Source organism: Hyperolius riggenbachi, chromosome 1 (assembly GCF_040937935.1).
Source record: "Hyperolius riggenbachi isolate aHypRig1 chromosome 1, aHypRig1.pri, whole genome shotgun sequence".
NCBI lineage: Eukaryota > Metazoa > Chordata > Amphibia > Anura > Hyperoliidae > Hyperolius > Hyperolius riggenbachi.
This window is the reverse complement of record NC_090646.1, coordinates 207,508,257-207,533,890: the sequence shown is the minus strand read 5'-3', so window position 1 is coordinate 207,533,890 and position 25,634 is coordinate 207,508,257. Positions and strand designations below refer to the sequence as shown.

Genomic DNA, 25,634 nt, shown 5'->3' with positions numbered 1-25,634 from the left:
AGTCTGCTCGGCAGCTGTGAACGGTGGCAGGGGGGACGGCTGTGGACTCCTCCATGCGGCATCCTGATTTCCTACAGTGGCAACTTCCAGCCACACACGGGGCCTCTCCGCTGGGAGCCGTCCTGGGTGACGAGCTTCGATGCTGGCATCGGCGCAGGTGGAGGCGGTGATCTGGAGGCAGCGGCGGCAGATGAGCGGAACTCCGTGCTGCCTCTCCATGCCTGCGCACAACAGCTGATCCTCACGCCGAACAGTTGATCCCCACGCCACCTGCGATCCGTGGCTGATGCGGAGCAGGACCGGCAGTGCCCATGTCCTCCGTCTCCTAACCTAGCAAGAGTGGTTCTCAGAGGTAAGTGGAGGAGAGAGAGAGAGAGCACTAAAAAAAACTAAAAAGGCCGGAGCCCTGTGGCCGTGGCGTCCGAGTCCGGCGCCATCTTGGGATGCCTTAGAACAGACAGGGGCGTGACTACAAATCATGGCACCCACTCACAGCTTCACGCTTCCCTGTGGCTGCAGTGCAGCTTTCTAAAAAATACCTCTGATGACAGATGTCACCATCGTAAATCAATGCAGAATCAAGAAGTGTGACCAATAATGCTGTTAAAGAGCAACAAAACTGGGGAATTACCAATAATACTACTAGTTGGCATTAGCGATGGTCGTGTCTAGGAGAACTCATGGAGAAGCATGTGATCAGTTTGGTCAGGTGAAAGAAATGTAAGTCTCTGATTTGCTAGTCAGGATCATGTGCTAAAGCAGGATGTGATCACAGCAAAATAGAGTTTTGCAAATCTATCAACTGAACAAACAAATCTCATGCTTTTGTGTTAGTTCTTCTACACATGACCATCACTAGCTAGCATATATCGGAATTTTGCCTAGGCAAACATTTCAGTTTCTGCCAGTGCACACAAAAAAGTGCTAGCGTACTCGCAAACTCTCAGTGCTTTTTGAAGTGATTTTTTTCAGAGCGATTCCTGGCATGTGTCTAGCGATTTTCTAATCATGCCTAGCACTTTTTGGAGTGTTTTGGCATAGAGTTTTTTTATTTTTTGTTACGGTAGAGCTGAAACTGAACAGTTTCTGTAACAAAAACGCTTGGAAAATCACTCTGATCTAGCGCTTTTCAGAGCGACTTTCCACTTTCCTATAGCTAACATTGAGGCTGAATCGCCTCAGAAAAGCGCAGAAATTCTGCAGGACCCGCGTTTGCGTTTGGGAGAAAATCACATCACTCTGGTGTGATCCATCCCATTCAAATTCATTAGCCAAGTGCTTTTCAAAGCGCTAGTGTTTTTAAAAGCGCTCAGAAGCGCGCTCTTGGTGTGGTAAACTGCATGCAGCCCCAGGGAAAATAATAATTTGCTCACTGAGTATCATCTAGAAAAGTTTCTAGTTCTGGCTAGAGCAGAAAAGCCAGTATGGCTGTCCCCATCATGGAGAAGTCACCAATGTAATATGCTTATCTTCGTTTGTTCATGCTTATCTGGGGGAAATGTTACGGACAATTTAGGTTTCCTTTAGTGGGTACTTTTTTTTAACAAAATTGTTAATGTTAAACAAAAAAAGTTCACCCAATGCAATATAAGATTCCCATCTTCATCAGTAATACAAACTCAGCATTATGCAGTTTACTGCTATAAAGAGCCCTGGTAGGGTAGTCACCAGGTAGCATTTTCTTATGCAGTAGCACTAACAATTCGCCTTTATCCATCCTCCATCAGGTTCCCTAAAGGTGCGTATACAACTTGTTGGAGATTAGTTCCTGGCATATTTTCTCAAGAGGTGACAGTTAAAGCTTAGAACACCAGGAATCAAAAAGCACAAAGCATAGAGAATGAGATAGACAAGTCCACCTGACGTTTCATGTGCTTAGTACCAACCCCCCCCCCCCCCCCCAAATAATTACATGCAACAGGCTTTGTTTTGTTTTTGTTTGTTTGTTTTTTAGAAAAAAGCACAACAACAAAGCGCTTTTCTTTCACAAGACTTAAAATGAATTATGTCACAGAGGAAAGAGATCCATGCAGGTAAATGCCAGACTAAACAATTAAGTTTTCAATCTCAACTTAAAGTGAACCAGAGGTGAGAATACACTGATGACATAAACTATTGTATCTATCTTAATATTCCTAAAAATGATTTTTTTTTTATATCTTACAATTGTATTTAATGTTTAACTTACAAAAAAACCTTAAAAAGTGGATTTAATGTTTTATTGTTTCTGCTCAATGACACAGTCTTTCAAGAATCCTTTTTTAGCTACTTCCTGCGCTCAGAAGCTGTTCTCTTTCAGGTAAGAGTTGGATGGCTGTATTTCCTTATCACTGAGGGTTATGCTATATATTCCTTATAAAGAAGAACTATGCTGCACAAGTATTTACAACTATCCAGAAGCACATACACGTCACAGCTTTCCTGCGCACTGTGTGCAGTATTTGCAACCATAAGCACGTAGTGTAAGGGGGCGTTTCTAGGGACGAGTGGAGAGGAGGATAACTTCACAAACAGATTTTGGAGTAGCCCATCTTCTCATGGGGGGTTTTCTAGGCTTTCTTTATTTTTAAAAGCACTTAGTGAATGGCAGTTGCTCTGTCCAACTGCCAAATAAGTGTGCAGCGAGCAGGGAGGCTAGCAGGCATCTTTGTATACATCTTTTTCAGAGAATGTCTTTATAAAGAATAAGGGCCATGCTGAGAATCCCCCATGAAGAGATGGACTAACCCAAAACCTGTCAGTAATGTCAGACTTCTACTACCTACTGTAAGTGACGGCAACATAGAAAAGTACTGTATGGCTCATTTTACTCTGGAAGAAATGTACTTCTTACTTGTATGTGTTACTTAGGTAATGTTCAAGGCAAATATTCTGTCATTCCTTAGTATTTGTTATGCATTATAAATATAGTACATCATGGTGTCGTTTATTGAGAAAATGCAAAGTCAAATTATACTGTATTGACTAACAGAAGAGATTACAACAAAATGTTGCATCATCTCAGGAGATTTGAGCAGTATTGAAGGCTTGCTATTTTAATCTACTCGGTTACTCCATAAAATGTAAAATTTAACTCCACATATTCCATGTTCTACCAGTGGCAAACACGCTATACTCTAACACAGTTAAGTGTATTGAAGTGTAAAATCTTGTGGGTATTCAGTGTTTTTCTCGAATCCACTGCATTCTGGACAGAAAACATCCACCAAATAAACGACATTAGAGTCAAAATGAAAAACTTTAAATACCGTATAGGTTTACGAGCTTTGCAGATTGAAGGTCGAAAAATGGACTGTAAATGGGCCATAAATGCCAGTTTCTCTTGTACTTGACTTTTTATTGTTCATTGCAAGTTGAAATGGGATATCTAGTTCACATTATTATATTTTTTGCCCTTCTGTGACATTGACATTGTGTATTGGGATATACATTTTGCTGTCACAGTCTTTCACAATAAAATGTCATAGCCTGCGGTGTAAGGAGTTAAATTGATTTGTTCCCATGGTCACTGATGTTAGGATTCAGATCAGGTGCGCCAGTGAACTCTGGACTGTTCTAGCCCCTGTAATGGAGCTGCTTCTGTATCATAAAATACAGCTCATCTCAAAGGGGAACTATGCAAGCTGATGTTGTTTTATATTTTTTAATCTGTTAAAATCTTTTTTTCGCACATGTATCTTTCATGCTACAGATACAGATACAGCCAGGTTACTCTTGTTGCAAAGCCTTATGAGTTATCGAATAGTACAGCAGTAAGTCTCTTTAAAGGTAATGGAAAGTGAAAAAGAAAACAAAAAACAGATACAGTACTTGCCTAAGGAGAGGGAAGGATCTGGGTCCTATAGAGCCTTCGCAGTCCCCGCATTCCATTGCTGTCTCCCCCAGTAGCAGTATACAACCGATCAATCAAATACTGTTCTCCGACTTTGCAGAAGGCTTTGGAAGTCTTCAGGAGCCTGAATGCTTTTGAAGATGAGCGGCTCCATACTGTGCCTGCGCTACCGCTCTCACGCATGTACAGTACATAGCTGTCCACCTTTGGGAGCACTTGGGCTCCCAAAGACTTCCAAAACCTCCCGCGTTGTGGGATTCAAACAGGAGAGCCATTGCTGGAGCTGCACTATAAAACCCAGAATCTTCCCTCTCCTTAGGTAAGTATCTGTTTTTTGTTTATATTACTGGACAACATTCAGTATGTTTGTTTATTTTATTAACTTTTTATTTCCCATCGTCTCAGAACATGTTCCCTTGCAACAGTAAATATACACTGATATATGAAAAACAGGCGCCAGAAAGAAAAAAATATACTAAAAATAGTTAAAAAGTAGGAGGCAGTGGTGGACTTACCTTAGCCACAGAGGCACCCATGCACTTAGAGACTTCCACAGTTACTTGCCTATTGCCTGAGGAAGCAGGCTTGACCCGTGAAACACCTTGCAACAAAGTGGAGTAAAATTCCCCAAAAAATGTTGTTGTATCATCTGTTGAGAGGGAAGTCCACCACTGCCTCCCACTTTTAAACTGGTTTATTCTTTCTGGCACCTCTGTTTTTCCTGTATCAGTCTAGTTGTTATCCAACCGTTCTTGCTACTACAGAGGGCAACTTGATAGCCAGAGTGGGGTCAAGTGTAATCTCCCCACCTGCATTTAGAGTGGTTGCCTAAGTGGTAACCCACACTTGTTAGTGTTATTTCAGCATTTGAAGTTTTGTCTTCTGCAACAAGCCTTTACATACTACACCATAATGGGCTCTTGGTTGTCTCCTCCCTTCCTCTCTTTTTGCATTCAAACAGTAAATCTAAAGCAACATTCACATTTGTACTTTGTACTGGTTGAACTCGATGGACGTATGTCTTTTTTTCAACCAAAATAACTATGTAACTATATGTAAGTATTTATATAGCGCCAACATATTACGCAGCATTGTACAGAGTATACTGTTTTGTCACTAACTGTCCCTCAAAGGGGCTCACAATCTAGTCCCTACCATAGTCATATGTCTATGTATGTATTGTGTAGTGCATGTATCATAGTCTAGGGCCAATTTTTAGGGGGAAGCCAATTAACTTATCTGTATCGTATGTTTTTTGGGATTTGTGAGGAAACCGGAGTGCCCGGAGCAGGAAACCCACACAGACAGGGGGTGAACATACAAACTCCTTGCATATATTGAGCTGGCTGGGATCTAAACCGGGGTCCCATCGCTGTACCACTGTGCTGCCCAAATGTGTTTGTGATCATTTTAGGTGACAGCCAGTCATGTGTACATGTGTTTCCCTATTTTGGATCCTCTTCAGTAGTACAACAAATTAGAAAAACTCCAGTGAACTATGGACTGTTCTAGCCCCTGTAATGGAGCTGCCTCTGTATCATAAAATACAGCTAATCTCAAAGGGGAACTATGCAAACTGATGTTTTATATTGTTTAACCTCCTTAGCGGTACGCCCAAAACTGTGTCGGGCATACCGCCGGCTGTCCCCAGGATCCCCCAGTATAATTTTAAGTCATCGCATAATTGTAATAGCGTCAGCTAGCACTAGGCTAGCTAGCAGTGGTGGCCGGCATCCTCAGATTACTTTTGATTCCCCCCCGATCGCTGCTAAATACATTACCCCCCCCCTGGATCCAGCGCAGCCTCCCTGCACATCTCCGGTCTTCTCTATGGGGAGGATCGGGTCTGCGCATGACGTCATGTTCGATCCTCCCCCTAGAGAAGAGCAGAGCTGTCCGAGGAGGCTGCGCTGATCGCTGGATCCAGGGGGGGTAATGTATTTAGCGGCGATGGGGGGGATCAAAAGTAATCTGAGGATGCTGGCCACCACTGCTAGCTAACCTAGTGCTAGCTGAAGCTATTACAACTATGCAATGACTTAAAATCATCCTGGGGGACTGTCGGCTGCAAACCCTCCAGCGTGCGTAACGCCCAGGAGGTTAATCTTTGTTAACATTTTTTTTTCGCACTTGTATCTTTCATGCAAGGTATAGCCAGGTTACTCTTGTTGCAAAGCCTTATGAGTTATGGAATAAATAGCACAGCAGTAAGTCCCTTTAAAGCTAATGGGAAATAATAAAAATAAAAAACAAACAGATACTTATCTAAGGAGAGGGAAGGCTCTAGTCTAGGGCATACTTGAAAAAAGGCACCTGGCAAAAAGGGTGCAGGGGATTGCAGGCAGTAGGATAGCTTATACTGTTCATACTCTGTTCTCATGCCTGTTTCTTAATTGTTGAGTAAAATCATTTATGTAAGCATATTGAATTATTGCTCAGAGCTTCATCGTAAGTTTTATTTTTTTTTTATGCATTTTCGAGAGGCACCGTAATGACATAAAGTTGAATGTAATACATTATTCAGGATACCCAATTTGGCATTAATTATCCTGGTTTCAGCATCCGAAACACTTCTTATCTATATATGTGTAACGATTGTATAACGTTTTGGTGTAGCAACACAGACGTCTGATTATGTGGTGATCTGCAGAATCACCAATAATACAGACGCTATACCTGGCTATGTGGTGATCTGCAGAATCACCAATAATGCAAGTATAGCTAACAGGAACACAGAATGAGATGTGCTTGGTGCAACAGTAACTGATTAGTTTAATGAGACCTCACCAGAGGAGCTGGTGGGTACTATCAGAAGAGCACCTCACCAGTGGCAAGGGCCCACTGGTGAGTAGAGAGGTCAGACAGGCTAGGTTCGGCAACTGAGAGGCAGATACAGTACAGAATCAGTAGGCAAAGAGTAGTAGTAATTCAGGCAGGGGTTCAGCAACTAGATCAGATGGGCAGAGGTACAGAAACGTAAAGCAATAGCGGAGTCAGAGATAAGCCAGAGTCATACACAGAATATCAATAATCCTACAATAAACAATAGTCCTAGTCTTGTGTGAAATCCCTGGTTTCCTCTCAGATCAAAGCACACTGGATACTAGTCTAAGGTCTGAGCGCTAACACGTATGTATTCGCAACAGCAGACAAGTTGTGAGTGAATCGTGAAGGCTTAAGAAGCAGAGGAGACCTCACAGCCGCGCCCAATACAATTAGCCAATCCTGAGCGGCGTGAGTCCCCTCTGACGTCAGCCGACCAGCGGATCAGCTGACGCGCCTCCTCCCAGCATAAAGGTCCTGTCTATGCGTGCGATACCGCAACCCTATGAGCTAATGACAATTCCATGACTGAACTGAAAAATCCTCCGAGCAGGGAACTGAGGCGGCTGCGGAGACACCCTGTGTGCCCGGAGCCGCAGATGTTACAATATGGCTGTATATTGGTGTGTAGCTGCACCCTCCCAGTGTTTTTGTAGCCTAGGCTATGTCATGATGCTTTCTCCTCCCAGTGTGCTCTGGGAGGCCAGGTATTGTTTCTACTAATTTCAGAACACACCACAAACATTCCGCAGTGATGCACCGTGCCAGCAGTAAATTTAGGAATGTAAATCAAAGAGAGGTTAATGGGAAAACATTGACTAAATAATTTAGAAAAGAATATAGTAAAAAAATAAGCTATTTTAATCATTAAGTTACATTCAGTAAAGTTACTCTTTAAATATTGGTACATTTCAAACATGTTTTTATTAAAGCGGTTTAAAACCCTGTCATAATATTCAATAAAAACATGTTTACCTACTTTTTATATGTCATACGGTTATCATATTTGCATTTGTGCATAAGTATTATTATTCATTTAAAAGTTTTACGTTTCCAAAAGTACCGTTTTTTGCTTTGTGAGCTGACTTTGCATTTTATTAATATCTGGTTTTATTCATTGCTGTTTTGCAGGGAGACATGCTTTTAGCGTCTCTCTGTCTCCAGCAGCTTCTCTGCAGTCAGAGAATGTGTTACATTCCTCACTTGATACATTTAAGTAAACACAAGATAATATTATCTAAGGTTCGAATGCGTCTGCATTTTACTGCACTGAACTTTCAAGCTCTGTGTGTAACCCTTCAAATGCTGGTCGAGTTAAAAAAAATGCTGGTTGCATATAATATGCTGTAATTAATGTTTTAGAGCTGTGATGATTTGCTCAGCTGCCTGTGCAGGCAGGCAGCTTTTTGACCATTGTGTAGGTTTGCATGCTGCTGGACTCTGGAAAGAAGAGCTTCTGTCAGTTTTGCAGCTTGTGCTTGCAGAGGAATTTGCATACGTTGTCATGCAAATTGCCTGGCCACATTCATTGGAGGCGTGTACTATAAGTACTATGTCTTTCCCACAATGCTTCGCTGTTCATAAGGATTTCGTCCTATGTAACACTCCTGGTGGGGTGTCAGCCTTACTCTCTGTTTGAGATCAGCTTAGAGTAATTCCTGGAAACTGTGCTAGGCAGATTTCCCTAGTCCAGTTAGGATTGTTTATCTGTTTTGTTTGTCGGTTGCGATTGTCCTGTCCCAGCGGTGGTCGATAGGAAGTCGTTCTGATCTCTGTACTTGGAGCATAGCTGGTGCAGCGGTTGCTACCAGCTATCTCTTATGTTCTGCCTCTCTGGATCGCGCTAGCCACTTTTCGCTAGCACTGTGGATCCTTCTGTTCTGTCTCCTGGGATCGCGCTAGCCACTTTTCGCTAGCGCTGTGGATCCTTCTGTTCTGTCTCCTGGGATCGCGCTAGCCACTTTTCGCTAGTGCTGTAGATCCTTCTGTTCTGCTACTCTGTACCTGGATCGCGCTAGCCACTTTTCGCTAGTGCTGTGGATCCTATCTCTCGCTTGTCCCTGTTTTCGAGTGTCTGTCTTGTCTGCTACGACCGCTTGCTGGAGGCTCGGTGAGGTAACCGTTAAGCAAGCGTTCGCGTCCCCTGTTTCATGTTTCTCTGTCGATGGTCAGTTAGGCGTGCTTGTCTCTATTGTGCTTATCACGTGGAGACCGCGCATAACCGCGTGCACTGTTGCGAATGAGTGCGGTGTTTGCGGTTAGCTAGCGTTTGTTATTTTCCGCATCTTCTCATTGTATTATTTGCTGTGCCTTTGCTACCCTCATATTCTATTCTGATCTGCCTTGTGTCACGTCTGGCGATCGCACCTCTCGCGATCGCGTTCCTATTTCATATCTGCTGTTGTGTGTGCGCGGTCGCGGGGTGGCGACTGGATTGGCGCACACACATACAACATGTCCCTTTGCTCGTTCTCATTCGCAATCGCCTCTCTTGCGATTGCGTTCTGCGCTTCGTACAATTCCTGTCTGGCATTTGTGGAGGTACAGAGGATTGGTTCCTCTGCACTCCTCAGCGCCATCTGCCGACAGGAATTTCCCTCTACAGGTGCGTAGCACCTTTTGCTGGGTGCCTGCAATTACACGCTTGTGGAGGATTTCCGCCGTGTCAGCGCACGCGTTGTGCGCTGATCACGGAGAAAGTTCCACAATCGTTACAAGAGCAAAGATGAAATGCTGGGTTATATTCCACTTTAAAGACAACCTGAGGTGGAGATTTAAACAAAAAAAAATGCTACCTGATCCAGGGTGAAAAACAATGCTACCTGATCCAGGGTGCTGGGCGGATCAGGTAACTGCAATCCCCGCCGCTCTGCGACACTCCTGTGGCCAGATATGCAGTAGTTTTGTTTTTGTGACCTCTGGGGGTCACAATCCTGGAAGGAGAGCTGCTTTGTGTTTCTCACACAGAGAAGTGTACGGGGGAGCGGACATGGAGAGGCAGAGCTGACCAACGGCAGCTGGGGAAGGCCTGCACGAGCTCCCCCAGTGAGCGTTTAGTAGGGATTACCTCTCAGTTCCCCTCAAGATTGTTGAAAAGCTGCATGTTGCCAATATGGGGGGGGGGGGGGGGGGTGACAACGTGGTTGTGGGGGGGGGGCACAGAGCAGCGTGGGGGAGGAACACAGAGGCATATTATGCAGCAGGAAGCATGCCTCTGTGTCCCATCTGCCCCCCCCCACACACACACACACACACACACACACACACACACACATACACTGCCTTGTGCACACTTTAAAATGTTTTAGCCATCTACAATTCCACACTTTGGTGTGAAGAACATTCCCTAATTCCTCCCTTTGTTCCTGCATAAGTATTTTTCAGTTTTTTGCCAACCCTTTGCACAACCCTTATGATTCCTGAATAGAAGAAAGCATGGATTTTGGATTTAAATAGTGTTAGGATTTTGCTGCTGGACATTTGTAGTGGACTCATACTTGTAGACAGGAATTGGCTAACATGGTACAACACTCCACTGCTATTACTATAGACAGGCATATAGCTGACTAACAGCTTCAGACCAGGAAAAGGGCCACAAATGAATACATAAAGACGTTACATACATATCGGTAAATACATTAAAACTTTTAAATGAATGTTGATTACAGATTTATTTGACTTCTTTAAATATCTGTAAATGCAAATTCTATACATACACCCAACTCCTAAAGATGCCCATTAACCCTGCAATTATTAGTAAACAATCTTATTTTTTAAAAGACAATTCAGATGGATAGAATAGAAAGGTTCACATTTAACGATCTATAGCATTAAAGAATCCTGTATCTAAAGTGTATCTAAACCAGTTATGATCATATCTCTAGGTGACCATTAATGGTATATTTTTCTGTTCCCCCAATTTTCTGATCCGATAATAAAGACTAAAAGGAAAAAAAGATAAATCATCACTTGCGACCATAAATGGGATGATATTTTTTAGCTAATCTGATCATTTCAGATGACATCACTCCACAAAATGGATTAAACATTGGCACTGGCATTTTCTGTGGATCGGCAACATCAACACCCTCTGATTTCAAACAAATAAATTGCTATTATGTAATCAGTTGATCGGAAGAGAAAAATCTACCGTTAATAGCCACAACTTGAAAAACCTGCCACGCTGATCAACCATTTCTTCAAAGAAACGATCAAGAAGGCAATCATTAAAGGAAACCTGAGAAGATTGAAAAAAAATGTATTCATACCTGGGGCTTCCTTCAACCTCCTTCAGGCTAATCACTCCCCTGTCGTCCTTCTGGGTCACCTGGATCCTCCATAAGCTGCTGTTATTTTCTCCAGTCGAGGCGTGGCGCACTGCACATGCATGGCCTAGCCGCGTGCGTATGCCCCATCGCCCCCTCCCGACACCCAGAGTGCAATGGGGGAGCGTGTGTTGTTGGACTGCGCCAACTGGAGGAGTTACTGGGTCCCCTAGCGGAAGAGTGAGGTAGCCTAGGAAAGGGGTGAGGGAGTGATCAGCCTTTGTAAAGTCTGTTCTGTACAAACAAATGTATATTTCTAAGCTCAAAAGTTCACAAGTATATTTCTAAGCTCAACAGTATTTTCATATTTACTTGAATAACATTCATTTACGCATAATATTAGTGGTAACACTTTTAAATAAAGTGATTTGAAATTTTAACTTAACAAATATGTAATTACAGTAAACTAAAGTCATCAGAATAGGTTGACTGAAATAGAATACATTATGTTGATCCTCTGGATCAACAGGGATATGTGAGGGAGCAGGCTGGAGTTGTACTTTGTACTGGTTGAACTCGATGGACGTATGGCTTTTTTCAACCAAAATAACTATGTAACTATGTATGTCTTACCCAAAATATGGATATGTAAGAAACCATATTTTTGTTATACTCAGTAATACCTACAAAGTAAGCCAGCAGAATAATTTCAAAATAAAGATAAATTCACTTTAAATTCTACACCTCCATACTACTACAGTTTTCAGTTTATTTTGACGGGACTTCAGAAAATTTAGGCACATCTCCCTGTATTCAAGGTCTGCATAGTTAAGAGAATTACTGTAGGATATGCTTGGAGCTTTTTTAAATCAGATAAAGTCAAATAAGAATGCATTTGGAAGGACTGAAGGGTCAAGTCTAGATCTTTGGAATTATGTTTTCATGCAACATTTGCTCGGCTTTTGCAGCCAAAAGGCTTTAATATTTGAACCTTCTTGATTGGCCGGCCCAGTCCACCACTTCCAGCGGCTATCAATTCTGAAAATACTCAAGGGTATATGTGTTATTAATCACTTCTTCTGTTGGAAGGAGCTGAATATTTTAACAGTTTCTTGGCTATAACAAAGCACACTAGGTATAAATATATGAACCACTTCCAACTTCATTGTTTGCATCCAGGATACTGCTTGAACATGAAAGCGCTACTTATATTAAGCTTTATTGTGGAGTGCTACACTCTACCCAGTGCCTACCAGGTATTTTGTGAATTATTATTATATAAATTGTAAGTAAAAACATACTTTGTGAAAGAAAGCTGTGCTAAAGTGAGTATCAGTAGTAGTATAATTTATACCTTAATATCATACATCTATTAAAGATTTAGTGTACTTATACTTAACCCATTCGCGTTCCGTCGTTTTCACTTGAGAAATGTTCACCTCCCATTCATTAGCCTAAAACTTTATCACTACTTATCACAATGAACTGATCTATATCTTGTTTTTTCCGCCACTTTTGCTAAGAGTCACTTTACTGTAAATGTATTTTAACAGGAAGAATAAGAAAAAAACGGAAAAAAATCATTATTTCCCAGTTTTCAGCCATTATAGTTTTAAAATAATACATGCCTCCATAATTAAACTCACGTATTGTATTTGCCCATATGTCCCGGTTATTACACCGTTAAAATTATGTCCCTATCACAATGTATGGCGACAATATTTTATTTGGAAATAAAGGTGCATTTTTTCCGTTTTGCATCTATCACTATTTACAAGTTTAAAATAAAAAAAATATAGAAGTATTTCATCTTTACATTGATATTTAAAAAGTTTAGACCCTTTGGTAAATATTTACATGTTTTTTTTTTATTGTAATGTTTTTTTTTTTATATTAAACATTTTATTTGGGTAGTTTTGGGAGGGTGGGATGTAAAAAAGTGATTTATAATGTAAATGTGTGTTTGAATTTTATTTTTTTTACTTTTAGTTGTAGTTTTACTTTTTGGCCACAAGATGGCGGCCATGAGTTTGTTTACATGACGTCACTCTAAGCGTAACACACGCTTAGAGCGACGCATGGGGTACGTTACAACCAGAAAAAGCGAAGCTTCTGAGAGAAGCTGACGCTTTTTCAGCGGGGGAGAGGAATCAGTGATCGGGCACCATATCCTGATTCACTGATTGCCTGGCTAACGAACCGCGGGCCGGGAGCGCGCGTGCATGCGTACGATCGGCCGCGGGAGCGCGCGGTAGCGCGCATGGTTCCTGGACGTAGATTCTACGTCCAGGAACCAAAATAGGTTAAAGTTAACCTGAGGTAAAAATAAACTGATGAGATAACCAATTGTATCTATTCTCCTTCTCCTAAAAATGAAACTTTTAGATATCCTATGGTTTTATTTTATGTTTAAAAGATACCCGAAGTGACATGTGACATGATGAGATAGACGTGTATGTTCAGTGCCTAGCACACAAATAACTATGCTGTGTTCCTTTTTTTCTTTCTCTGCCTGAAAGAGTTAAACATGAGGTATGTAAGTGGCTGACTCAGTCCTGACTCAGACAGGAAGTGACTACAATGTGACCCTCACTGAAAAATTCCAACTATAAAACACTATCCTAGCAGAAAATGGCTTCTGAGAGCAAGAAAGAGATAAAAAGGGGAATTTCTTATCAGTGAGGGTTACACTGTAGTCACTTCCTGTCTGAGTCAGGACTGAGTCAGCCACTTATACACCTGATATTTAACTCTTTCAGGCAGAGAAAGAAAAAAAGGAACACAGCCTAGTTATTTGTGTGCTAGGCACTGTACATACCCATGTCTATCTCATCATGTTACATGTCACTTCGGGTATTCTTTAAATATTTACAAATTGGAATTAATGTTGTATTTCCTCTACTAAAATGGCAGTCTATTAAGTGCCCCAGCTCTAGAAATACATTACCTATTGACCTTTTTTTATCTATCCCTGTATTCTAAATTTGTTGTCTGTAGTAAAAAGCTTTATGGCAGTAATTTCTTATTTATTTATTTAAGTATTTAAATAGTGGCAACATATTACGCAGCGCTGTACAGAGTATATATATTTTGTCACTAACTGCCCCTCAGAGGGGTTCACAATCTAGTCCCTAGTCATATGTCTATGTATGTATCGTGTAGTGTATATATCATAGTCTAGGGCAGGCATGGGCAAACTTGGCCCTCCAGCTGTTAAGGAACTACAAGTCCCACAATGCATTGCAGGATTCTTACAGCCACAGTCATGATCATAAAGGCAAATGCATTGTGGGACTTGTAGTTTCATAACAGCTGGAGGGCCAAGTTTGCCCATGCCTGGTCTAGGGCCAATTTAGGGGGAAGCCAATTAACTTATCTGCATGTTTTTGGGTTGTGGGAGGAAACCAGAGTGCCCAGAGGAAACCCACGCAGACACGGGGAGAACATACAAACTCCTTGCAGATGTTGACCTGGCTGGGATTCGAACTGGGGTTCCCAGCGCTGCAAGGCGAGAGCGCTAACCACTATGCCACCATGCTGCCCACCTATCAATGAGGGTCACGCTATAATACACAAGGGTTCGACTAGAGAGAAACTGTCATTTGCATGCCTGAAGGTTAACTCTTACAGGCAGAAAAAGAAAAACAACCTAGTTATTAATATGTTTATCTCATCATGTCACGTATCACCTTGGTTATACTTTAATTATTCGTTATTTTTTATGTGTACTGATTTTAGTTTGAACTCAGTTTTTGGATACTGGTATGCCCCTCAAATGTTTGTACTGAGCAATGACTCATTACTAGCGCCCTTCTGTATGCAATGCTAATAATATCTACGCAGAGATGATAAGAAATGTGATGACACAATTTAGAACAAGAAGGAAGGAAGAAAGCACTTCAGATGCAGTGGAAACATTTATAGGTACATTTATCAAACAAAGACCAATATGAGTTGTAGTAAATTTACAATCAGAGAAGGCACAACTTAATAGTTTACTTTGAAAATATTGGAGAGTAACATGCCAATATTATAAAATGTGGCTAAAATCAGTAATGCATGTGTATTACTTTATTAATGATGGAACTATTTTGAGACACTGTAAACAGATTTAAAGGGTAACATCAGCCTAAACAAACATACTGTCATTAAGTTACATTAGTTATGGTAATTGAAATAGATATAATAATAATATAATCTCTTTCCCACCATGTTTTAAAAAAACAGGCAAATGTTTGTGATTTCATGGGGGCAGCTATCTTTTTGGTTGAAAGGGGTTGACAGGGAGCACGAGACACAGTTCCAACTGTCCTGTGTCCTGATCACCCCTCCCAGCTGTGCACTAGGCTTCAAATTTCAAATTAAAAATAAAAAAAAATGAATTTGCGCCAAAACCGCAGAAGAAGAACATCAACATCAGAAATCCCTTCATGCTTTGCACAGCATCAGGAGAAAAATGCCTGGGCAGTTTTCTTCTGTGCAGCTAAAAATGAGGCTTGGGTAAGAAAAACAAAGTACTGATGCTGTGAAACTGTTAAATGGGGTTCTGTGGGGGTTTCTAAAGAAAAAAACTGCCACTTACCTTGGGCTTCTATGAGCCCCATGCAGCGGTAATGTCCCACGACGTCCTGCTCCCATCCGCCGTTCCCCGCAGCCGGCACCGGGCTATTATTCGTCTGACATACAGACGAATAATGCGCGTTGCCGTGCCTCCGCTCGCGTCATCTGAGGCTTACTGCGCAGGCGCAGTACAACGGAGCCTTGTACTGCGCTTGCGCAGTAAGCTTCCGATGATGCAGGCGGAAGCAAGCGGGTGCGCGGCCACTCTAGCGCAGCCGCAGTTGGATCCCATGCCGCTTAGACCGGGGCCGGCGACGGAGAACGGCAGATGGGAGGAGGACGGCGTGGGACATTACCGCTGCACCAGGCTGATAGAAGCCCAAGGTAAGTGTCCGTTTTTCTCTTCCACAACCCCCCACAGAACTCCTTTAAAGAAACACCAAGCCTTTTCAGTGCTGCTGAGTAGATTTTTAGTCTGGAGTTCCTCTTTAAGTATAAGTAAACACATTAACTGTAAGCAACAATAAAATTAATATTTCACGCTGTAAACGTTTGTATGAGAAACGGGGCCAGTCCAGAGCCTAATGTTTCCGTTCTAGAAACGATGTGATTTTCCAGAAAAGGTGAGGCATATTCACTAAACTGCAGTAAGCAGAATAACATGCACAAAGTCTTATGCATGATGAGTAGAGCATAAGGAGTTGCATGGAATGTATTGCACTCTGCTGTAATTCTGTGGTAAGGCCGGTTCACATTTGCGCTAAAAAAAGATTTGTTCCAAGATCGGAAGGGAACAGGTCAGAATGGATCTGTTCACATCAGTCTGTTCAAACGGATCCATTCCGCATGATCCGCTGAAAGGGCCGCAGGTTTCTAGTAGCACCAAATTTTCCAGACCGCTAAGCCCAGCTTTAGCGCTGCATTGGGGGCAATGAGAAAATGAAACGTGTCTTTACACTAGTGGGGAAACGGAACGGAGCAGCGGAATGGCAACAGAGTGAAAACGGATCTGATCGACCAGTGATCAAATCTGTTCTCACGGATCCAATTGCCACTCCAACACACGTGTGACGCCTAGACTTTACACATGCTATTTGGTTACCGCAGTGAATACACCTCATTGTTACAAGTGTAGAATACATTGTTGGCTATTTTGTGGAGGTTGCTCTGCTTTGAGAAACTCTTAGCCAGTATCTTGACCACTGAGTGAAGAATTAGTTTTATGTATACTGTAGTGGGATTTACCGTAACCAATGCCTGCATTTACCATCATTGGCAATTTGTAACAACAGCTGGACTATTTCTTTTGTTCTTTTAACACATGGGCACTTATTCAATGCACCTTTTCTCCTTAGTTTTCTCCTAGGAGAAAATGTTTTATCTTCCATTTAAAATCATTTTTCAGCACTCTGCAAGTGAACAAGTACCTAAAAGTAGATAAAAAGCTACTGTCAAAATTATTCTGATTTTGCTTGCTGGTGGCTTAAAATTTTATTGATAAGGTGTGAAAACATCACCTAGTATAAAACTTAGAAAAAGTGAAAGGGACCAAGGTCTGTTTAGTTTTGGGGCATGGACTTCTTGTTATGGAAGTCCAGCAACATCCCTATAACAAATTGCATGCAAGTGCACTAATGCAGAGATTGTAGAATGGGCAAGTGAGATGGACAGTAGGCTTGATCTCAATGAAAAATGTGGCTTACTTTGGGGACTTACTGATGCTGAATATTATTCAGCCTTACCACTTCTTTACATGCACTGATTTCACTCCATTCAGGCTTTAAATGGAGCTAAAATATTTGCTAATGGTCTCCTTTTCGTGCATCTGGTTGCCTTGACTCTGCTAACATCTACATAAGTCTCATAAGTGAGCCATGACATATGTGCTTTCTTACTCTTGAAAGGGTAACTAAACTTTAATTTGAGCTTTTAGATCAGAGGTCCCCAAACTTTTTTGGTCAAGGGTCAGGTCAACATTCTTCAGACTGCTGGGGGGCCGGAACATACATAAAATGATGTTGAAAAACATTACATTGAATCTAAGTATTGATTCCCCCCAATCATACCTGGGGAAGAACTTTTAGCAGCAGCCATTCATCCATGCGGATCTCGAAGAACGGCTTTGTGTACCAGACAGTAAAGCATGCCCAGGTGACAACCAGTTGGACAGCAGTGTCACCTGATGCAGTATTGGATTGGAAGCCAGCGAATAACCGCTCGCTGGCTTCTACAGTATGTGGATCGGTGATGCCAGCACGGCTATTCTATATCAGGGCAGCCGTTATTTAACCTCCCCGGCGTTCTATTGAGATCGCCAGGGAGGCTGCGGGAGGGTTTTTTTTTAATTAAAAAAAAACTATTTCATGCAGCCAACTGAAAGTTGGCTGCATGAAAGCCCACTAGAGGGCGCTCCGGAGGCGTTCTTCCGATCGCCTCCGGCACCCAGAATAAACAAGGAAGGCCGCAATGAGCGGCCTTCCTTGTTTGGCTTTCCTCGTCGCCATGGCGACGAGCGGAGTGACGTCATGGACGTCAGCCGACGTCCTGACGTCAGCCGCCTCCGATCCAGCCCTTAGCGCTGGTCGGAACTGATTGGTCCGGCTGCGCAGGGCTCGGGCGGCTGGGGGGACCCTCTTTCGCCGCTGCTCGCGGCGGATCGCCGCAGAGCGGCGGCGATCAGGCAGCACACGCGGCTGGCAAAGTGCCGGCTGCGTGTGCTGCTTTTTATTTGAAGAAAATCGGCCCAGCAGGGCCTGAGCAGCAGCCTCCGGCGGTGATGGACGAGCTGAGCTCGTCCATACCGCTCAGGAGGTTAAAGGTATAGTTTGTGTTTGGGGGGCCAGTGGAAAAGCCTCGGTGGGTCGCATTCAGCCCACAGGCCTCAGTTTGTTCCAGATGTTTAGATGTTCTGGTTACAGTATCCAATGTACTGAATTACATGTCATAAATTCTAATTTCACAACCATGGGTGGTTTATATACACACACAACCAGCTACCACTCAAACTCAAATGCTCCTTGTAGATCACATTTCTTGCAACTCTTGTCTCTCCTCTCTATACAACAGGAACAAGAAAATGGCTGTAATAAAGTTTGGTGAAGCCCTTGAAATCCTAGTTTATAGTTATCCTAAAGATGATTCCTTTTCTTGCCTGATAGTTTAGTTATACTTTATTTATTCCAAACAAATGCATAACAATTACAGTATTTGTGTTTTTCTATACTTCACGCATGCCTGATGAATATATTTTTATGACAGTTTTAAGGAAGAGAAGGTCATTCCGGCCAGCAGAATGGTAACGCACAACCTTTCCCGTCCCAGTAAATTACACTCATATGTTTTATTGTCCAATGAGTAAAATAAACCCTGCTCCATTTTCCTCTTTAACAACACTTGGATTGTGAATATAAATGAGTTTACTTTGCATCTATATAAGGTGGAAGGAGCTTCATCATACGTTTTCCACGTTCCCTGCTTTAAGCAGGTCACAACATCTGTCATGCAAGAGGTAGGAAAAACCTTTCTAGCTAATAAATTTGTGTCAGGATTCTTAGTTAACACCGCGTTTCATACATTCTGAATGCCGTACCTGCATAGGTAATGAGATCACTGCTAAATGCAGGGAAGAGATTCAGGATGACAAATGGAAGTTATAAAAGGAGCATTACTTAAAATGCAGAATGTTTAAGTATTAAACTCACACCTGCATGCTGGGGCCTGTCACTTTCTTTTCACATGGACCCGGCACTAATAGCTTTAATGATTATGGGGTACATTGTCCCAATTATAAATAAGAATAAGCACCCAAATTATGTGTGTATGTACCGTATGTATTTGTTCATATTTGTTTTTTTTTCTTCTTTAAAAAAATGCAGTGTGACTTAATAGTACCAGGGACAAATAAAAGCAGGTGCATTGTACTATCCTACCCTCAGCCTTCTGATTGTACATTAAAGCGGAATATAACCCTGCATTTCAACTTTGCTCTAAAACAATTTTTACAGTATATTATATGCAACCAGCATTTTTTTTTTTTACTAGACCAGCATTGGAAGGGTTACACAGTGCTTCAAAGTTCCTGGAGATTTCTGCAGACGCATCCGAAGCTGGCATAGATACATTTTGTTTACATAAATGTATCTAAGTGTTGAATGTTACTCACTCTCTCTGACTGAAAAGGAGCTGGAGGACAGCCAAAGAGTGTGTAACATTTCTCAATAGATACATTTAACTAAATAGAATGTAACAATCTGAACTTCTGCATATCTCTCCACGAACTTTAAACCTCTGTGTTTAACCCTTCCAATGCTGGTCTAGTAAAAAAAAATGCTTTTTGCATATAATATGCTGTAAATAATGTTTTAGAGCAAAGTTGAAATGCAGGGTTATATTCCGCTTTAAAACATAACTTCAGTCAATTGATAGATTACATCCCTGTTCTCTCCTCCAGCAACTAAGCTCTATACAATGTAGTAGACGCTAACTGCCTTTCAGTATTGCCCTGATCTGTGCTAGGGGTTTTTCTCCTGCATAGAAAATGACAGGAAGTTAGAGAAGTCCACATATGTGAACCAAGGAGTGGTTATTTATACTTGCACAGTCTGAGTTCAGTTTCACCCAATATTTTGTGTACAGTTCATACAACACTGCGTATGCAAGTTTTTATTACGTTCCCATACTGTAGCTGCCTCTCCAAAATTTACCTAAAAGTAATCTTTCGGTATTTTAATTTTTTGTATATTTGCATGCATGTTTTCATAATCATATTTTAAATAGAGATGGGACATTTTTGTCTGGTGGTTAGTATGTGTTCATAAGCACCAGGCAGTGCCTTAATATATTTTGAAAAAGCCTTTTTTGTCCCTGCACCCCCTGTGGGTGGTGTGAGTCTTTCCTACCCTCTGGCCCTTATGCTGGGAATACACGGGTCGATTCTGGCGCTCGATTCTGCAGCCGATCGTTTTGCCCGCTCGATTCTCTTATCTTCCGCTCGTTTTTCTTATCTTTTTTCAATTCACTTCAATGACAAATTGAGCGGCAAAACGATCGACCGGTGATCGGACATGTCGGAAATTATCTATCTAACCATCTAATCAGCTCAGAATCAACCCATGTATTCCCAGCATTAGGCCTGGCAGTGTGAGGGGTTCTGCATACTGTATTAGCTTGTTCCTAACACTGTACCGGACAGAAAACTTTGTTGTTGCATAATAAAGTGAAGTGGTGACAATGCACTTCCTATGGCATTGCCCTATATATAGTGTGATATTCAGGGGGACTGGGACTCACAGCCAGCACGCAGGAGACAGTCAGTTCAAAGCATAGTTAATTTATTGAATGCTCAAAACAAACAGGCTTTATAAATCAGCATCAAATATCAAATGAAAATAGGCTTACTTCAGCCACATAAGAGCATCCAACTGTCCACAGCAAGATTATAGTCCACAGGAAAAGAAAGTCCACAAATCCCGCACAGCCCAGCCTTGTTTCCTCACAGAAGGCTGGGGATATTACTTCAGAAGTTTGTATCACAAGTCCACCAGCAGCTCACTGCTAAATGCACAGGTTTACAGGCTTGCAGCTCACTGCTGCACACACTCAGAGTGCACAGGTCTGCACCTGACTTATCACCTGCCTTCCTGCTGGGCTGGTAAGAAAACCCAGTCTGTATCCAGGTGGAGTGAGCGGCCCACCCATTTCATCCTTCTCACTCCTGAGTCCAGCCTTGCAGTGCTACAAAAGTAACAACCACTGGTTGCTAACCAAAAAAAACCTGGACTCATTTCCGGATACAGACAAGATTTAATGAGACCATACAATATACGCAGTGGGAATATACCTTCCATCCAGGTCCTGTCCATGCGGTCCTGTACAATAGGTTCTCAGACCTTCTTGGGTCCTGCGTAATCCGGCAGTACAGAGAAGTAAATGGTTGGGGAGCCATTAAATACATAAAAATATTAACAGTTAAAACATGACTGTTGGAACACACCTAGAAAGCTGGGCAGTCACAGCCCCAAGTGCTTTTATCAAAACTGGCACCACTCTGGGCTCTACTCTGCACATCCTCTCTTGGTTTCTCTTGTAATCCCTGTTATTTCTCTAGTTTCTCATACTAATGTTTCTTAATGTTGCTGCCTAGCTATTTTTTTTTATTATTTTAGTTTCTTTCTTTCTTTTTTTTTAAACATTCCCCTATTGATTACCTAATTTTTTTGTTACCCGCGTAATTTGAGCTTTGGCTATTGCCAGCGCCAAAGTTACTAATTAATTACTCATTAAGCCCTGTTATAGCCATAATTCACATTATGGCCTATGGCTCTGCCCAAATCTCAGGCACCACACATCACCCAATTTACCATCTTGGTCAGAAGTGCTTCACTCGGTCCTACAGAAGTTTATTGGCAGGTATAAGAAAAAGGATGACTGTAACCAAGGCAGGGAACAGACTTGCCCATATAGCATGCCCTTTGCTCCATTACAGGAAATACTATCACACTTGTAATTTAAAGGAAGCATCAGGGAAAAAAATAAGCTTTACTTACGCGGGGCTTCCTCCAGCCCCTGGCAGCCATACTGTGTCCCCGCCGCAGCTCCGGTGGCTCACGGTCCCCTCTGGTGCAGATGCTGACCTCGCCAGGTCAGTATCCACTGTGCCTGCGCAAGCGCTGCTGTCAATCACTCGCACGTGGTCTGGAGCATTCTACGCAGTACTTCTGCATTTGCGCAGAGCACTACAGACCACGTGCGAGTGATTGACAGTGGCGCTCGCACAGCGCAGTAGATACTGACTTGGTGAGGTTGGCATCTGCACCGGAGGGAACCAGAGCCACCGGAGCTGTGGCGTGGGTACAGGATGGCTGCCGTGGGGGCTGAAGGAAGACCCGCATAAGTAAAGCTCATTTTTTCCCCCCTGATGCTTCCTTTAAGTCAATAGGTCACTTTTTTGGGGGCCTGTCCAATAACGATTTTTGAGGTTTTCCCTGTGGCAATACATGGAACAGATTTCTGCTTTATGTTGTGCATGGTGCATGCATTTTCAATGATATTGTATTATGCTGCAAAAAGAAAAATAGAAAATGAAAACAAAAATCAATTGTGGAAAGTGCAAATAAAAATGCTATTGCAGCACGGAAAAAAAAAAAAAAAAAACGTCTGATATTAAGCGGGTTCCCTGAATTCTGTTTTGTTTTTTTAAATTAGATATTTTTATTGAACATTTTACTGACTCAAAATGTTAGCTTTAATGGGATATAGTGGAAGAAAAAAAACAGGTGTAATCTGACTTCACTTTCTTTTATTCTCCACTCTCAGTATAAAAGTCTGTTTCTGCCGGATTGCTTTCTGGTTTGCTCAGCTAGCAGCTGTGTCTACACAGAGCAATAGAAATGAGAAATATACAGCACAGTGCACGGTTTCCAGCCAACTTTTATTTCTTGCAGGATTATTCTTCCTGAAATCCCCAGATTAAATATTAACTAGCAGCCTAAATGCCTCCAAATGTGTTGTAATAAAAAAAGACTACTCTGAAGGACCTTCTGTCATCGGAGTCCCTCCTAAATCAGCTCTCTGACTGCAAATTGCTCCTGAACATCTTCTTAGTGTGGTATTAATCAGTTGCTATAAATTTCTTCATTAGAATTGTCAAAAGAGCCACTGGCATCTTTAATCAGTTGCCAGGCAATTAGATGAATTCAGTATCACTACCTGCATCTAATTGAATTTATTGTTATTTTGTCAAGATAAATAGCATTTTGAAAGTCATCTAGCCTTGTTGGCTAATTCATCATTGTTATACCAAGGAATAGACTCAAGTATAAACAGATTAATTTTTGTAGGCAGTGAAAAATTGAGGTGCCAAAAAAAGTCTGTGGCACAGAGAATATCCAGGTCTGTGTCAAATCTCAGAGTGCATAGAAAGAGAATGCAGAGCCTAGCTACTAATGGGTTGTGGCACTTTTTGTAGTCTTGGCAGTTTTTCAATGCCACCGTGTATGTGCATACATTTAATAGCCATACACTTCTGTGTGTTTTAGTGGTAGTAAGTATAATAATTGATTGGTTATAGCTTATCTTTACTTTTAAAACCTTCTTCATCAAAATCCTTTATGAATATTGCAAATATATTTTTTCTTCTCTATATTATGTACCTACAGTTCTAAGCAGGGCTAGATTTACATCTCAGGAGCCTATGGAAAGACTGACATCCTAAACTGCCCTCTGCTGAACCAGCAAAACCCTGTTTGATGGCTACACCCATTTCCTGGTGATGATTGTGGCCCAGCCATCATCACTTCCCCTTTTCCACTGCCTGACATGCCTGTGCTCACCATCCTGGAGGCCCTCTGCAGACACTGCCCCCAAAAGTTAGAGAACTGTAAGGGTGGGCTGAATGTGACAGCTGTAAGCTCTGGGGGCTCCAGGACGGGGAGTATGGGTTTACAAACCTGTGACAACTGCCTCTCAGAATATCAGCACCTCTAGGCTTGTCCCTAGTGTGCTTAGTGCTAAGTCAAACTCTGGTTGTAAGAATGTATTAAAGAGAACCCAAGGTGGGGTTCTTCCATCACAATCCATATACAGAGGCTGGGTCTGTCTATAGAGCCCAGCCTCTGTTGCTAGTTCGTTTCCTTCAAAGCCCCCCCTGCGCGCTGTCAGACCCCATAAAACACAGCCGCGCTGGCGACATGCAGCGTGTCGCAGCCGGCTGTGTTTAGCTCACTACTGTCACTTTCACCGCTCCCCCGCCTCCTGAATCGCTCCGGTCCCCGCCCACATCCCTTCCCTCCCCGCTGATTGTGTTTTATGGGGTCTGTGTTTTATGGGGTCTGACAGCGCGCAGGGGGGGCTTTGGAGGGAACTAACTAGCAACAGAGGCTGGGCTCTATAGACAGACCCAGCCTCGGGTTCTCTTTAAGCCTTGTGATTCAATGACCCACTTTGTAGACAAGCATGAATTACCATGTTAGGACACTAGTCTTGAGTGATGTATCATCAGTGGCCTGGGACCCCCAACAGAATTATCATGTTGCCTACTTATGTCATGATCACATTTTTTCTCACAGTGGCCAGCTGTTTCACTCCTCCTCACCTCCTCTTGTGCAGAGTAAGCACAGGGAGAGTTGTTTTATTTTCCTAGTTCACGCTGTATCGTGTTTCCTCTTGCTGCTAGGTGCTGCCACCCTGAGACTCCTGATATAACATGCATCAGGAGCCTCCAGATGCCAAGAGGAGGAGGAGCCCCAATATTACAGCACACAGCACTCGCCGCATTTACTCTGCACAAGGGTATAGCCCCGGGTGCCCCTCTGGTCATGAGGGTTATTATTATACCACTGCTGGTCTTTTCTTCAGTCCATCTCTGCCACAGTGCACAAGCAGGATGCTGCAACTGGAGGGCAGCACCTGGGTTCAGCTCTCTGATTAATAGTAGGCCGAACCTCCTGTAATGTATGCTAGAAAACTTATTTACAGGATTTACCATTACTTACAGGATTACCATACTAAGTTCTAGAGTAGTACAAAGGCCGAAGATGCAAGAAATAAATGCAGTCAAGGTTCTGTGCAGCAGCTGAACCATTGAATCATGCATCCCTATCATGTTTGGTTTCACAATATTTTCCACTCACTGAACTTTGAGTACAAATTGCAGAATCTAGGAGTATCCCCTCTTCATTACTACTCATTTATTAAAAGGTAACTCCTCTTAGGCACAACAATCTATGTAACATATACCATCACTGCTCAAGTCATTTTGTAACTGAATGCTATTGAAAATGATCTTTCTAATTGATTTTCCGATCACTTCTGTACAAAATCGATCAGATAAATGAAATCATATCAGACCTGTTGGAAATTATCGATTGACCCATCAATCTCACAGGAAATTGCATGGTGTGTACCAGGGGCGCCGCAAGGCATAAAGTGAACCTAGCGGTCGCTTGGGGCCTCAAGATCTTAGGGGCCTCGGCGGCTCCGTGAAGTCGGCGTGACGTCACTTTTTCCCCGCAGCCCCGCGGGGCTGGCACTGGCAGAGCAGAGCAGGGCTACGGGAAGATGGCCGTCGCCAAAGCCCTGCTCTGGAGACTATGTCTCCAGTACAGGGCTTCGGGTGGCCATCTTCCCGTAGCCCTGCATGAATCAGCGCGGGAGAT

At 42.5% G+C, this 25,634-nt stretch overlaps 1 protein-coding gene across 1 annotated transcript in view; it reads left to right on the top strand.

The window, feature by feature from the left end:
* The first annotated feature begins 2,677 nt into the window (after window positions 1-2,677).
* Window positions 2,678-25,634, top strand: part of LOC137547026 (UPF0462 protein C4orf33 homolog) — a 151,129-nt gene continuing 128,172 nt past the window's right edge. Inside the window, exon 1 of the mRNA XM_068270156.1 lies at window positions 2,678-2,766. Coding sequence (XP_068126257.1) covers window positions 2,710-2,766 — 57 coding nt within the window. The 5' untranslated portion in view covers window positions 2,678-2,709. The remainder of the gene's footprint in view (window positions 2,767-25,634) is intronic.